Source organism: Dendrobates tinctorius, unplaced genomic scaffold (assembly GCF_039654945.1).
Source record: "Dendrobates tinctorius isolate UK_male_01 unplaced genomic scaffold, ASM3965494v1 ptg000003l, whole genome shotgun sequence".
NCBI classification, from domain to species: domain Eukaryota; kingdom Metazoa; phylum Chordata; class Amphibia; order Anura; family Dendrobatidae; genus Dendrobates; species Dendrobates tinctorius.
Window position 1 is genome coordinate 42,950,797 of NW_027361671.1, and position 15,973 is coordinate 42,966,769.

Here is a 15,973-nt window from a genome sequence, read left to right on the forward strand (position 1 = left end):
ACACATCTAGATAAGTTCCTTGGGGGGTCTAGTTTCCAAAATGGGGTCACTTGTGGGGGGGGGTTCCACAGTTTCCACATATCAGGGGCTCTGCAAATTTAACATGACGCCTGCAGACCTTTCCATCAAAGTCAGCATTTCAAATGCCCAAACAGTGGTGTCCCCCCCCCCACATATGGGGTACCAGCGTACACAGGACAAACTGGCCAAAAACTTTTGTGGTCCAATTTCTCTGGTACCCTTGTGAAAATGAACAATTGCGAACTAAAAAATAATTTTTTGAGGAAAAAAAAATTATTTTCACGGCTCTGCCTTATAAACTTTTGTGAAGCACTTGGGGGTTCAAAGTGCTCACTATGCATCTAGATAAGTTCCTTAGGGGGTCTAGTTTCCAAAATGGGGTCATTTTTGGGGGAGCTCCAATGTTTAGGCATACAGGGGCTCCCCAAACACGACATGGTGTCCGCTAGCGATTAGAGGTAATTTTCATTTCAAAAAGTCAAATGGCGCTCCTTCCCTTCTGAGCCCTGCCGTGTGCCCAAACAGTGGTTCCCCCCCCACATATGGGGTACCAGCGTACTCGGGACAAACTGGACAACAACTTTTGGGGTCCAATTTCTCCTTTTACCCTTTTGAAAGCTAAAAAATCATTTTATGAGTGAAAAAAAGATTTTTTATTTTCACAGCTTTGCATTATAAACTTTTGTGAAGCACTTGTGGGTTCAAAGTGCTCACCACGCATCTAGATAAGTTCCTTGAGGGGTCTAGTTTCCAAAATGGGGTCACTTGTGGGGGGTTTTCACTGTTTAGGCACACAGGTGCTCTCCAAATGCGACATGGTGTCCTATAACGATTGGAGCTCATTTTCCGTTCAAAAAGTCAAATGGCGTTCCTTCCCTTCCGGACCCTGCCGTGCGCCCAAACAGTCCACATATGAGGTATCTGTGTACTCAGGAGAAATTGCCCAACAAATTTTAGGATCCATGTTATCCTGTTGCCCATGTGAAAATGAAAAAACTGAGGCCAAAAAAAAATTTTTGTGAAGTTTTTTTTTTTTTTTTTCCCAAACCATTTTTTGAAGCACCTGGGGGTTCAAAGTGATCACTATGCATCTAAATAAGTTCCTTGGGGGGTTTAGTTTCCAAAATGGGGTCATTTGTGGGGGAGCTCCAATGTTTAGGCACACAGGGACTCTCCAAACGCGACATGGCAACCGCTAAATATTCCAGCATATTTTCCATTCAAAAAGTCAAATGGCGCTCCTTCCCTTCTGAGCCCTGCCGTGCACCCAAACAGTGGTTTATGACAACATATGAGGTATCCGTGTACTCGGGAGAGATTGGCTAACAAATTTTAGGATCCGTTTTATCCTGTTGCCCATGTGAAAATGAAAAAAAATTGATGCTAAAAGAAAATTTTTGTTGGAAAAATTAGAATGTCCATTTTTTCCTTCCACGTTGCTTTAGTTCCTGTGAAACACCTGAAGGGTTAATAATCTCCTTGAATGTAGTTTTGAGTAGGTGAGGGGTGCAGTTTTTAGAATGGTGTCACTTTTGGGTATTTTCTACCGTATAGACCCCTCAAAGTGACTCCAAATGTGAGGTGGTCCCGAAAAAAAATGGTTTTGTATATTTTGTTGTAAAAATGAGAAATCGCTTGTCAAATTTTAACCCTTATAATGTCCTAACAAAAAAAAAATAGTTTCCAAAATTGTGCTGATGTAAAGTAGACATGTGGGAAATGTTATTTAGTAACTATTTTGTGTCGCATAACTCTCTGGTTTAACAGAATAAAAAGTCAAAATTTGAAAATTGCGAAATTTTCGCCAGATTTCTGATTTTTTCACAAACGCAAAAATTATCGACCTAAATTTATCACTAACATGAAGCCCAATATGTCACGAAAAAAACATTCTCAGAATTGCTAGGATGCATTGAAGCGTTCCAGAGTTATTACCTCATAAAGGGACACTGGTCAGAATTGAAAAAAAAAAAAAATGGCCTTGTCATGAAGGGGTTAATGCTGTTTCCAACTGTTTCAATGTATTCTGAATAGGTATTTTAAGCACACTTAACTGCATATTTTTTCCTTAAATCTGTAGTTTACCATTTATCTGCCTCTTGTGATAGGTCACCAGAATCCAAGAAAGAAGACATTGAATTTGACGTGTCTTTACTGGAAGAAATTGAAAATCTGCAGGCCAATGAGATCATGTGGAATAACCTCACAGCAGATAGCCTCAATTCAATGTAAGTTATTTTACTTGTAGAAACTGTTACAAAGAACCTATAAATGTTGATTTTTTTTTTTTTTTTTTTTTGTAAATCCATTAAAATAATTTTTAAATAATTTTTCAAAGACACAACAATTTTTTTTTCCGTTTTAAGACTCGAGGTAAGATAGCATCTTCTGCACCTGCTAGTCCTGGAGAAGCTGACAGCTAGGTAGCCCTTGGACATAACTGAAACCTATTTCAGATGCTGTTAAGGAAAACTGTACTGGGATGGCTTAAGAAGTGTCAACTGGAAAGCTATGTTCACACTCTGCAATTTTTTTTTTGTGCAAATTTTAAGTTGCGTTTTATAGTACCAGCTAAAGCTATTAGATTTCAGAAATCTCATGCACACACTGGATTTTTTTTGCAGACTGATTTGGAAAACTAATAAATATAAAATGCCTAACGGCGCTAAGCGCAAGACCTTAGAGTGCACAGCAGCAAGTAATAGGACAAAAAACCACTCAATTTGTCCAGAAACATATAAAATAAAAATATATAGGGTTAACTTGCGCTAAAGTGTACACAGGTTATATGCAAAATATCCAGCTAAAACAAGTACAATGACCCCATGAGAGGGCGAATTACCTTGAATAAACTTTAGTTGGCAAGGGAGGAATTATACCGAGGAAGAGAATCTTCAGGAGTGAATCTAAAGGGGGTTTTACACTAAGCAATATCGCTAGCAATATCGCTAAAACGTCACTGGTTTTGTGACGTTATAGCGATATTGCTAGCGATATCGCTATGTGTGATACTTACCAGCGACCGGCTCCCCCGCTGCTCATCGCTGATCGCGCGAGAATGTCCGGCTCCATTTCTCGTCGGGCGCTTCCTGCTGTGACGACGAGCGACGCTGGATGCGGGCGGGAGGACGTCAGGATCGCTGTGTGTGAATGGTAAGTATCGTGCGCTGCGTCGCTGCTGCATCGCTGTGAGATCTTTCTGTATGAAAGCTCACTAGCGATCATTTAGCGATGCACCAGCGATCCTGACCGGGTCGGATCGCTGGTTGGATCGCTGGTGCATCTCTAAATGTAAAAGGGCCTTAAGGAAAAAGGTCCTTTCTACTGATAATCAGTTGCTCTGAGATAAGTTGTCTCTGATGCAAACAAGGGGGTCTAATCTCCCTGCACGCTGCTGTCCCGGCCGGAAACTAGCGTGCGGCTGGAGATATGAAGCGCCGACCTATGCAGCTTACAGACGCTATTCAGCTTACAGCTTACGGAATTCTCGGATTCCTTCTACCCTGAAGAAGGAATCCGAGAATTCCGTAACGCGTAGGATTTCTGCCTGTTTTTGGCTCTCACAGCGCTCCTTAGTTATTCTCTGCCTGTCACGTGACACATCACGTGACTGTGATGTCACGCAAGGTCCTGCAGCGTTTTTGGACCTTGCAGGCTTGCCCCTTATGCAGCGTCTGTAAGCTGCATAGGTTTGCGCTTCATATCTCCAGCCACACGCTAGTTTCCGACCTGGACAGCGGCGTGCAGGGAGATTAGACCCCCTTGTTTGCATCAGAGACAACTGTTATCTCGGAGCGACTGATTATCAGTGGAAAGGACCTTTTTCCCATGGTACATGACGGCACCACGAGAGAGGGGATCCGCCCTACGAGGACAGGAAACCTTCAAGATAAAAGGGGGCGGCTCCTCTCTCCGCATCAGTTGGTTTCCTGTCCTTGACGGGGAACCCTCAAGATGAAAGCCTCTTTGAAGATTCCGAAGAAGAAGATGCCTGGGTCGGGTGATTAATGGCAGGCATGGGTCTGCTACACCCGACGCCAGGTACTGGTAGTCGCCTCGGGGGCCATATATGCCTATGTCCCCCCTGAGCGAAGGCATGGCCACAGCTGGGCAGATGCCCAGGCGAAGCTGGGTACCTTGGCGGATGGACCCTCCAAGATGTCAGCAAAGAGGTCCAGGGAGGCCACTGGTAGTGTTCCCTCCCTGTTGACATACAAGTGGCCATGCAGCCCAGGAGACACATCGGTGCCCGGGTAGAAGAGCTCCTCGGAGGCCACGGACAGTGACCCTCCCTGTCGAAGCCCAGACACCGGACCCCGCGTCCATACACAGGTGCGAGACCAGCTGGTCCAAGGAAAAAAAAAAGAGAAAGTACTATTTAAATCGCCAGGAAAGGCGATCAACTTTATTCTCATTTGCACAAGGAAAGACTAGAAGCAATGGGATGAAACTGAATGGGAGGAGACACAGATTAGATATTAGAAAAAACTTTTTGACAGTTAGAGTGATCAATGAGTGGAACAAGCTGCCACGAGAAGTGGTGAGTTCTCCTTCAATGGAAGTCTTCAAACAGAGGCTGGACAGACATCTGACTGGGATGATTTAGCGAATCCTGCTTTGAGCAGGGGGTTGGACCAGATGGCCCAGGAGGTCCCATCCAACTCTACGATTCTATGATTCTATACCTGCAGTCAGAAGGTGCTCTGCAGCATGGGAGTCCAGGCCCACCATGGATGACATCAGCGGAGTGCGGCAGGTGTAGCTGATCCATGGTCCAGGTCCATCGGGGGTAAGGGGTGTCTGGGGGCCTCGAAATAGGCAGGGCCCAAGCGCTCACCCGGCCCGCACAGCAGGTCGTCTGGCCGGACCGGGGGCGGCGCGCACTCGGAGCGCGCATGATGGCCGCCGAACCGGAAGCGGTTGCGTGCGACCCGGAAGTGGAGGGGGCGCACAGCACCGCGGGGCCTGGGAGAGACAGGAAGAGTGCGCGGTCCCGGGGGGGAGCACGGGCGCGCACGGGGTCGCGCGCGCGTCCATACACAGGTGCGAGACCAGCTGGTCCAAGGAAAAAAAAAAAAAAGAGAAAGTACTATTTAAATCGCCAGGAAAGGCGAGTGGGCGTCACAGCACCAATTTTGAGTGGGGTGACTGCTTGCAGCCATAAGCAGCATAATGGATAGCCCTTCGCCAGAGCATATACAACCGCGGCAGGAAGCGAAGGAGAGGCGGTCGTGCTCAGACGAAAAAGCAAAAGCACGCCGCAGCAGTAGTGTGAGCCACTCGGGCAGCGCACGGGCGGATCGTCACCGCAGAAAAGAGGGGTCCATAGTCTCGGGAGACAGTGAGAGGACCAGCCAACCTCCAGATCCGGTACCCGTTCTATGAAGCGTCCGAGTGGTGAGTGAACCTCGAGAAAGTCCAGTAATCTAATGTCTGTTCTCTTTCTCTTTTTTGCCTCTCTTTTTCCTCTCCTCCTCCTCTTATATATATGGACGGGGTGGAGTATAGGAGGTCCCTAAGAAATATAGAGCAAAGTCAAAAAATAAAGAATTTGCTTTATGTAAAAGTCCCGTAGAAACAGCCTGGAACAAAAAATTATGCCAGGAGTGCATTAACAAGACCATAGCGGAGGAGACACCCTCATTTTCGGATAGTTTGAGGGCCATAATTCAGACAGAAGTTTCCAAGTCAGTAAGAGCATTACAAACGGTAGATACAGAAAGAAAAGGTAGGAGATCAAGCCCCTCAGGGGTCTCTTAACAGGACTCTACAGGGTCAGAAGACGACTCAAATAAGTCGCAGTATTCAGGAAGTAGCTCGGACGGGGAAGATACGTTTCCAGTAGAAGCTACGGATGAACTCATTAAAGCAGTTAGATCTACCATGGGGCTAGTAGAAGAGCGGACAAAAAAGACAGCCCAAGATCTCATGTTTAGTGGACTGCAAAAGAGAAAACGTAGAACCTTCCCTGTTAATGAGCAACTGAAAGCACTCATAAATCGTGAGTGGGAAAAACCAGAAAGGAAGTCCCAGAATACAAATTCCCTGAAGAGGAGATACCCATTTGAGGAAGAGGCATCCTCATCCTGGGATAGGGCCCCCAAAATTGATGTGGCGATATCAAAAGTCGCCAGAAAATCCTCCCTACCCTTTGAGGACTTGGGGTTTCTAAAAGAGCCACTGGACCGAAAGGCGGATAGTTGCCTTAAGGCAGCCTGGGAAACCTCGGCTGGCGCACTAAGACCCGCCATCGCAGCCACTTGTGTGGCTAGGTCCTTAAAGATATGGACAGACAACTTGGAGGATCAATTGGAACAAGGGATTCCCAGAGAGACTATTCTGGAATCATTGCCGGCTATTAGGGCAGCGGCGAACTTTCTCGCAGAGGCATCAGCAGATTCGGCCAGACTAGCCTCAAAATCAGCAGCCTTAACCAATGTAGGACGGCGGGCGGTATGGCTCAAATGCTGGCCGGGGGACACCCAGGCGAAAATGAAACTTTGCTCTCTACCATGTGAAGGAAATTTCTTGTTCGGCCCGGCATTGGATGAAGTGCTGGAGAAAGCGAGTGATACCAAAAAGAATTTTCCGAAACAACCATTTCAGGCCTTTCGGCGCTCCTTTCAGAGGGGCCGAAAGTTCAGGAGACAACAATTTAAAGATCGTGACAGGAGCAATTCCGACAGACGATACAGAGGAGGGAGAGGCTTCTATTTCAGTAAGCCCCCGAGAGAAGCCAAAAAACCCACCCAGTGACGATCCTTCTCAGGTGGGGGGAAGGCTCTCTCACTTCTTCCCAGCCTGGGAAAGGATCTCATCCAGCACCTGGATCCGACAGATAGTAGGGTCAGGTCTGGAGTTAAAATTCCACCATTGGCCACCACAAAAATTCATTCAAACTCCGGTACAATCATCTCAGGAAAGACAAAAGAGTTTGGAAGAGGAGGTATTATCGCTTGTACAAAAGCTCGTACTGGAAGAAGTTCCAGAAAAAGAAAAGAGAGGCTTTTACTCCCCCCTATTTCTAATAAAGAAACCAGACGATTCCTGGAGGACGATTGTAAATCTGAAAGGCCGCAACAAGTATCTAGTAGTCCCATCATTCAAGATGGAGACAATAAGATCTACAGTAAAACTCCTCTTCCCTCGGTGTTACATGGCGGTCCTGGATCTCAAGGACGCCTACTATCATGTTCCGATCCGGCAGCAAGACCGCAAATACCTCAGGGTGGCAGTCCAGATAAAATCTCAGTGGCATCACTTTCAGTACAAGGCTCTGCCCTTTGGGGTAGCAACAGCCCCCCGGGTCTTCACGAAATTAATTGCGGAGGTCACGGCTCATCTCAGAGAAAAAGATGCCCTAGTAATACCATATCTGGACGACTTCTTGATAGTGGGGAAAGATTTCGCTCACTGTCAGGAACAAGTCAGGGTAGTGGTAGAGACTCTTCAAACTCTCGGTTGGCAATTGAACTTCAAAAAATCCAGGTTGGAGCCAACAATGGTCCAGAGATTTTTGGGCCTAACAATAGACTCGGTAATACAGGAGTGTCGCCTCCCAGAGGAGAAAGAAGAAAAAATCAAAAACCTAATCAGAACAACATTAGGAAAACCAACAATAACTCTGAGGAAAGTCATGTCGGTGTTGGGGTCCCTAACCTCCTGCATACCAGCGGTAAAATGGGCGCAGTTCCACACAAGGGAACTTCAATGGTGTGTGTTGCAAAGCGATCTGACACTTCAAGGCCAGTTAGAACAGAAGCTCACCATCCCGGATCCTGTACTCCAGTCGTTAAGATGGTGGTTACAGATAGAGTCCGCTCCGGGGGGAGTACCCTGGACATATACAGCCTCCAGAGTAGTCACGACAGATGCCAGTCCCTGGGGCTGGGGAGCCCATCTAGACACCCTGTGGCTCCAAGACCCTTGGGCTCAGGGGGAAAAAGATCTATCCTCAAACGAGTGGGAGCTACTAGCCATCGAAAGAGCGCTGGAAAGATTACTGATACACCTGAGAGGACATCATGTGAAAGTCCTATCGGACAATCGTACAGCAGTTGCATACGTAAACCATCAAGGGGGCACCCGTTCTCGGTCATTAATGGAAATAGCAGGAAGAATCCTGACTCTGGCGGAACATCAGTTCCTCTCATTATCGGCCCTGCACATCCGAGGCGCAGACAACCTGAAGGCGGACTTTCTGAGCAGGAACCACTTAAAGCAAGGAGAATGGTGCCTAAAAGAGTCCATTTTTCAACAAATTGTGCAGAGGTGGGGAAAACCTATAATAGATCTCTTCGCATCAAAAGCCAACAGAAAAGTTCAGAAATTCTGCTCCCTAAGACCAGCAGACAGGCCACTAGCGGTAGACGCCTTCAGAATAAAATGGACATCAGGTCTCCTGTACGCCTTCCCTCCGATATGCCTCATTCCATTAGTCCTGAAAAAGATCAGGGAAGACCAAGCCAGAGTTATTATGATAGCTCCCTTCTGGCCAAAAAGGCCGTGGTTCTATTGGCTAAGAATAATGTCAGTGACAGACCCATGGGTGCTCCCAGAGGATCACGACCTCCTAACACAGGGTCCCTTCAATCATCCTCCGAATTCCAGGCTGCATTTGACAGCCTGGAATTTGAAAGGTCACTATTAGAAAAGAAAGGGTTTTCAGCGAGATTGATTTCCACCCTAATCAGCAGCAGAAAACCAGTGACTACAAAAATATATGGGAGGATATGGAGGAAGTTCTTGTCCACCTCAGGCCCAATACAGGAAGGGGAAGTACCGGTAAGGGCAGTGCTAGAGTTTCTACAAAGGGGCTTAGACTTGGGCTTAGCAGTCAGCACCCTGAAAGTACACGTTTCAGCCCTGGCAGCATTATTCAACTATGACCTGGCAAGCGATAGATGGGTCGCCAGATTTATCCGGGCCTGTACTAGAGCTGACTCTGTCCCATCGCCTAAACCTCCTCCCTGGGATCTAAATTTAGTCCTATCATCCCTAACGGAAAGTCCATTTGAACCAATAGACGCAATATCAGACAAAGTGTTAACCTTAAAAACAGCCTTATTAGTGGCACTCACATCGGCACGTAGGGTTGGGGACTTACACGCACTATCAGCAGACCCACCATACACTCAGGTTATGGATGATAGAGTCGTGTTAAGATTAGATCCAGCATACCTCCCTAAGGTAGTGTCGAAATTCCACAGAGCTCAGGAAATAATCTTGCCATCCTTCTGTCCTAACCCGGGTAACAAAAAGAAAGAGAGATTACATTGTCTAGACGTTAGGAGATGCATCCTACAGTATTTAGAGGTGACAAAACCATGGAGGAAACAGAGGGCCTTGTTTATCTCATACCAGGGGGCAAGGAAAGGCCTTAAAGCCTCTAAGCAAACTATAGCTAGATGGGTGAGAGAGGCCATCATACTAGCATATAGTAGTGCAGGCAGGGCTGTTCCAGAGGGCCTAAAAGCCCACTCCACGAGAGCCATGGCAACATCCTGGGCGGAGAGAGCGGACGCCTCCATCGACCAAATCTGTAAGGCGGCCACTTGGTCCTCTCCATCTACCTTTTTCAGACATTACAGATTAGACCTATCTGCTACCTCTGATCTCACATTTGGGAGAAGAGTGTTACAGGCAGTGATCCCCCCCCTAAAGAGAATACAAATCTCTGTAACTCTCTCGTGGTGCCGTCATGTACCATGGGAAAACACGGGTATTACATACCTGGTAATGTGTTTTTCCAGGGGACATGACGGCACCCTTATATTCCCGCCCTATTTGATCACGTCATTAGTTGGGTGTTTTTTTGTTAGTATTATACACTCCCTTGTTGTGGGAAATTTAGCAGTGTAAAATAGGTATTATTTATGTGTGCACTAACTGGCGGAGTTCCTCTTGTGCTCTGTAAAACAACTGATGCGGAGAGAGGAGCCGCCCCCTTTTATCTTGAAGGTTTCCTGTCCTCGTAGGGCAGATCCCCTCTCTCGTGGTGCCGTCATGTCCCCTGGAAAAACACATTACCAGGTATGTAATACCCGTGTTTTCCTTGGATTCACTCCTGAAGATTCTCTTCCTCGGTATAATTCCACCCTTGCTAACTAAAGTTTATTCAAGGTAATTCGCCCTCTCATGGGGTCATTGTACTTGTTTTAGCTGGTTATTTTGCATATAACCTGTGTACACTTTAGCGCAAGTTAACCCTATATATTTTGATTTGGAAAACTGCTTCATTTTTGCAAACTGCAGCATGTCGCTTCTTTCAGCATTTTTTTCACCCATAGAAAACCAATAAGTGAAAAAGCACAGGTGTCAGGTTTTGCTGCGTTTTTGGTGCAAAAACCTAAGGAAGTATTCACAAGAGACAATGAAAACACGGCAAAGCCTGCTTTTCTTTTAAGCAGCTTCTTTACTGCCAAGAGAGCTGGTTTCGCCAGCAGAATCAAAATACGCAGCAAAAACGCTATGTGTGACCATAGCCCTAATATTCCATGGTGGTTGCTTGACCCAAGTCCCTTATTTGTGCCTGCCTGTCTTGCTAGTTGACCACCTTTAACTCTTCAAAATGGTAACCGTTCTTGGCACATCCACTTTGAGGATAACATCCAACTCTATTGATGGCTGCATTTCCACGTGTATTATCCATCATTACCAATTCCTATTACCTGCTGCCTTTTTCCTGCACCCCTGTTCCTATATATTCTTACATAGTTGAATCTTTGCTTCGCACAGATTTTGCTCCTGCAGTGCAACGACCTTGTGTCTTGTGCTCAGGTCTGCCATGTTATATGACCCATTATATAAAACTCTTCCACATCTTCACCTTTTGTAGCAGAGTCGAAATATTCTACACCCTGTTTTGAGCCTCCCACACAGCTGGATCTGTCTCAGTTAATGATTGTGTTTCTATGTGCGTATAACAATGATGACCACCATCACCTGTTTGGTATAATTGGTTATGTAACTGGGTCTACCCAAGCTGGGGTACCTCTTTCAGTACCACCCCGTGTTTTCGGAGGTCCGCTCTGCTTTGGCTGGAGTCTGAATGAATGACGCTGGCTGGAATTCCTTGGTTACATGGGCGCATATAAAAGATCACTGCTTCTCCACGTATTTCCAGTCTGACAACACTTTACTCACAGGACACAGAATATATCACACAGATACAGAGGGCAGGCCAATAGAAAAGCGGCAGGCCAGACATGCATTACAAAAGCCGCAGGTGGCCGGAGCCTGCCGATGTTTACTGTGGGAATTACAAAGGTGGGGGGAGGGCGGACAAAAGGAGAATATCGTGTCCCCTCTGCCCAGGGGCGCAGCCTGTGGGCTGATGCATTAGGGCCATGCATCTCACATAGAACCTATTATACATACATATAACTGCACAACATATTCTGGGTGGTGAGTGGTTCTGTAACACGTAACAGGTTACTCATACACCTTACTTTACTGTAGTCATACATAATCCCTTCCTAGTGTTTCTAGAAGAATTGATGCTGTTTTGAATCAAAAGGTATTCGCGCACCAAATTTTGCTTTGATTTTAGATTTCTCTTTTTTTATTCACTTTGCATTTTGCTACTTACACATTTTTTTTCCACATCTACCTAAAACTTTATTTTGTTCCACAAGAGATCATAAATAATTTAGAACATAATTTTTTTCCCCATTGTATCTAAGTCATCCATTGCCTTCTGGGCGGCACGGTGGCTCAGTGGTTAACACTGCAGCCTTGAAGCGCTGGAGGTCCTGGGTTCCAAATTCCACCAAGGCAACATCTGCATGGAGTTTTTAATGTTCTCCCTGTGTTTGTGTGGGTGTTCTCTGGTTTCCTCCCACACTCCAAAGACATACTGATAGGGAATCTAGATTGTGAGCCCCAATGGGGACAGTGATGATGTATGTAGAGCACTGAGGAATATGATAGTGCTATATAAGCAAAGAGTAATAAATCCATTGGTGTAGCATATCTTGGTCCTCTAGGACCCATCAGCTCTTGTGGACGCCAGATCTTACAGAAGCATAAGCAATGCTGATGCTTCTATTCCCTACATATGGCTCACTGAATGGTAAGTAGCCAGCAAAAAAGATAGAAGTGTTAATAAATTGCATATGTCCTCTATCCAAGATAACATACTATAAACGGAAGGATGTCGTGTAGTATGTAGCGTGGTGAAATGGACACTAATACTATGCACTGAGATTATGTGAACTGGTGTGAATTTGGACATTTAATGCTGTGAAGACACACATTAAAGAAGTTTTGTGTTAGAACTTTGTGGGTCACTGCCTCATCACTGCATAAGTTTGCTACCGCTGCACTACATACTACACGGCATCCTTCTGTTTGTGGTCACTAAACACGCTGGACTTTCCCTTTGACTTGTTGCCGTGGGTGACTGCACCGCTGTGTCAATGTCTCACAGCCGTACACAGTCCTTGATATCCTCCGAATTACAGCCGGGTACCATATCCATCTGTTTGCAGCCGTTAAACATGCTAGTCCTCCTTCGGACACACGACAGTCTACCTCCCGTTCATCTCTTGGCACAAGACAGTCTACCTCCGAGACCAGTCACCGTGGACGGCAGCAACACTCTGTACGCTGTGGGTGTGAGACCTATTGGCTCCGCTCTCTCCTGTGTCTCTTCACACAGCCAAAGCTCTGCAGAGCCTCTCTGCTCTGCACTCTCGCCTACAGCAATCTGAAACTGGCCCTGACACACCCAAACCCTTTCCTGCAGGGCTTTTAACAAAGAAACCTGTGGCCTTCAGCCACATGGAAGAACCTAGGCCTGGAATGAAATGGACAGCAAGACTACCGTCCTGCAGTCGTGTTTGACAACACAACATCCCAGAGCAGGTTTCCCTACATCTGCCTTGGACACTGTCATGTCCAAGACTAACTCTTAATTTTATTATTTCTAGTCTGCATTGCAGCCACCGCTGCACCCGTGACTGCCATGCACTCCTATGGCCTTCATACACCTCCCTGTACATCCTGGGGAGAGCACACAATGACCCCTACCTGTGACATCGGTCACTGCTTCACCATTGCAATCACAGCTACACCTGCGAATGCAATGCCCCCTCATAACTTCCGTGCGCATCCTGGGGAGAACAAACAGCAACCCCTACCTGTGACACCGGTCACTGTCTCACACAGGAGAGACCAAACAATAATGCACCTTACAGGGAACTAGTGACATACTGCACTAGGATCTAAGCTCTGGCAATGTGTGGAGGGAGGAGCTGCCTAATATATCTAGTGCTGGCAGAGGGGATAGGCCAGGGAAACAAAACTTTGCAGAACTCAGTGGTTTTAAATTCCTGCGGAGTCTGGCCGCGCCTCCCTATAGCTGGGTGGAGACTTCCCAGCAGCAGGAGGATGTTACAGTGCTTGAAGTGTTGCACAAGGCAAATCATAGAGATGGTCTGACACTGGGAGGAGCAGAACAGCATTCAGTGAGTAGGAATGCGCTCACAAACCGTGTCAGTCGCCGGAATGACACTGATTGGCAGCTTTCTGTCACTATACAGTGTACACAGAAAGATATCAATCAGTTATGTGAGTAAAGTTATACAGGGCTCCACTAGTTTTGTAACAGAGAAGTCCGTGATTCTGTCATAACTGCTGCACGCAGTAAATTAAGTGACACATTGCTGAAATCTGGCGTCTCTGACCCTACATGATGCTGCTTTCAGATTGCATAGCAAAAACCTGGTGATAAATTTCCTTTTAAGACCCTAAAACCCAGCATACTTTACTGTGGTTTAAAAAAAAAAAAAAAAAAAAATTTACTGGCGTAAGATGTCTGATTTATTAAAGGGGACATAGGGAAAAATGCCCGCCCTTTTGAGTGGCAGAAAAAATTATTACATATAAGTGGTGTGCACCATAATTTGTAACTTTCTTTTCTCCATTTTCTGGCACTTCTGCATTAATAAATTATCCCATTATCCAAATATGGAATGAATTTTAAAAAGTTTCTCTACAGATATACAGTCAATCACCATCACGTGTCTAGTAACGACAACAGATGGTATAATCGGAATTATTGTGCAATTGTGTATATTTGATGTACTGCACAATCGCTGGAAAGGGTTTTACATTATGTTGTAGTTAAAGGGGTTGTTGGGGATTTTTATATTGATGGCCTATCCAATCAGCGGTTCCCAGTGCCAGTGGCGGCTGGATGGGCTCAGTTGCGGAACAGAACTACATCGTTTCATCACCTGCAGATACCGCTTATCCGCACTGTATTGATTCGAATAGAAGTCAGGTGCGCAGCTCTATAACTGAGCACATTGAGCTGTCAAAGGTAACAGCTGATCGGTGGGGGTGCAAGGTGTCGCATTCCCACCCATTAGATATTGATTATCCTATGGATAGGCCATCAATATAAAAGTCCTGGAGAACCCTAAATGGGTGGATGGAGTACCAGAAACTTGTCAGCCTGAGTCACATGTGGAGACACAGCCTGTAATGTTTTTTTTCAGTAAAGCTTTGAATAATATCCTGAAAGTTGATGTTATGTGAACATTGACCATTTCTCTGACATCTGACCTGTCCGACACTTGTAAAGAGACTTGGAGGAGCTTCAGCTGTTGTGCCATGTATGTATGGTAAACATTCAGCATCTTCTTCGAACTATCCCTTGACTCTTTCTTCTGATATTCCTGCTGGAAATGAATAAATATATTGACCCCCTCCGTGTTACCATTTCACCAGAGACTGTTGTACCCCTATTAGGCAGGGCTGTGGAAGTCAGTAAGCCAAACCCCCGATTCCTCAATTTCCCTAACTCCACAGCCCTGCCTCACTACTGAGCATATACATAAAGTGCAGATTCATCTCAACTAAAAGCCAAGATCCTTAGATCAGGAACAGAACAGACCTTTATAGGACATTTCATAACTTTCCCAAATTCTTATGAAAACATTTCCAGCACATCCTGCTCTGTACTCCTGTACCCAATTTGTTATATATTTTCTCATTCAGTCCATTTTATACCGACTCGACCATAGTGGACACTGACTGCACAGCCCAGCTATTACGTCTCTAGTTGTCAGTTCAGTTCTGACGGTGTCACACTACGTCAGTCCTGATCCCGCTGAAAGGGGGAATAGTAACATCCAAACTAGCCTGGTAAATCATCTCCATGTCTTGCATGAGAGAGCGTTACTTTTCCCACAGTGCTGTAAAGTGCCTTTCAATGAAGCTGCTGTCTTTTGATATTTCTGCTTACTTAAGAAAAGTTGCAGATCTCCTCTTTTATCTAATAGCATCTGTTTGCGGCTTTGACTAATTTCTCTGTAGAGATGTGCATTGAATCCAAACGGCGTCATGTATAAGATGAGCTTAAGACTGTCTGCTACCATCCCTGACATAGCTAGCGGGGGCTTGAAGCTTTTGTCATCTTTTGGAAGTCATCCAGGGACCGCTTCCTGGACTTGTTACAAAGGATGAAAATGAAAGTTTATCTTTCTTCAAATGCTCTATTGAAGTCGGAGAAGAATGTGACATTTCGGGTCCACTTCTAGACACCGTTTACAACCGGCATTCACAAGATTAAATGAAATGCCAGCTTGATTTTCATTTACATTTTGTGGGATGAGATGATGTAAGGTTTGGAACAATCCTCCTGTAACTTTCTCATTGCTCTTCAGATATAGAATGTAAGAATGTAATGCTCATCTTAATGTGACAGATTCTGTCTCCGTTTTATCTGCGTAGTCTTATTATCAGGCTGTAATGTCGGATGTGCCTGCACATTTTAGACTAACGTTATTGACACAGGACTGCTTCACCCCAGTGATAGTTATTTTGGTGAAATGACACCCCACCATAGTCAGGAAAGAAGGCTTTGTTTAACTTTATGTCCCAATTGTTGCTCGTCTACAAATAATGTATTTTGTGCTACGTTTCCGCGATGAGCTTTAGCTGA

General features: G+C 45.6%; 1 protein-coding gene across 8 annotated transcripts in view; it reads left to right on the plus strand.

The window, feature by feature from the left end:
• FER (FER tyrosine kinase) overlaps positions 1-15,973 on the plus strand; it is a 416,817-nt gene that overhangs the window by 67,650 nt on the left and 333,194 nt on the right. For all 8 annotated transcript variants that reach the window (XM_073548571.1, XM_073548350.1, XM_073548649.1 and 5 more), the window contains exon 9: positions 2,130-2,249. In XM_073548571.1, the coding sequence (XP_073404672.1) occupies positions 2,130-2,249 (120 nt within the window). The remainder of the gene's footprint in view (positions 1-2,129; positions 2,250-15,973) is intronic.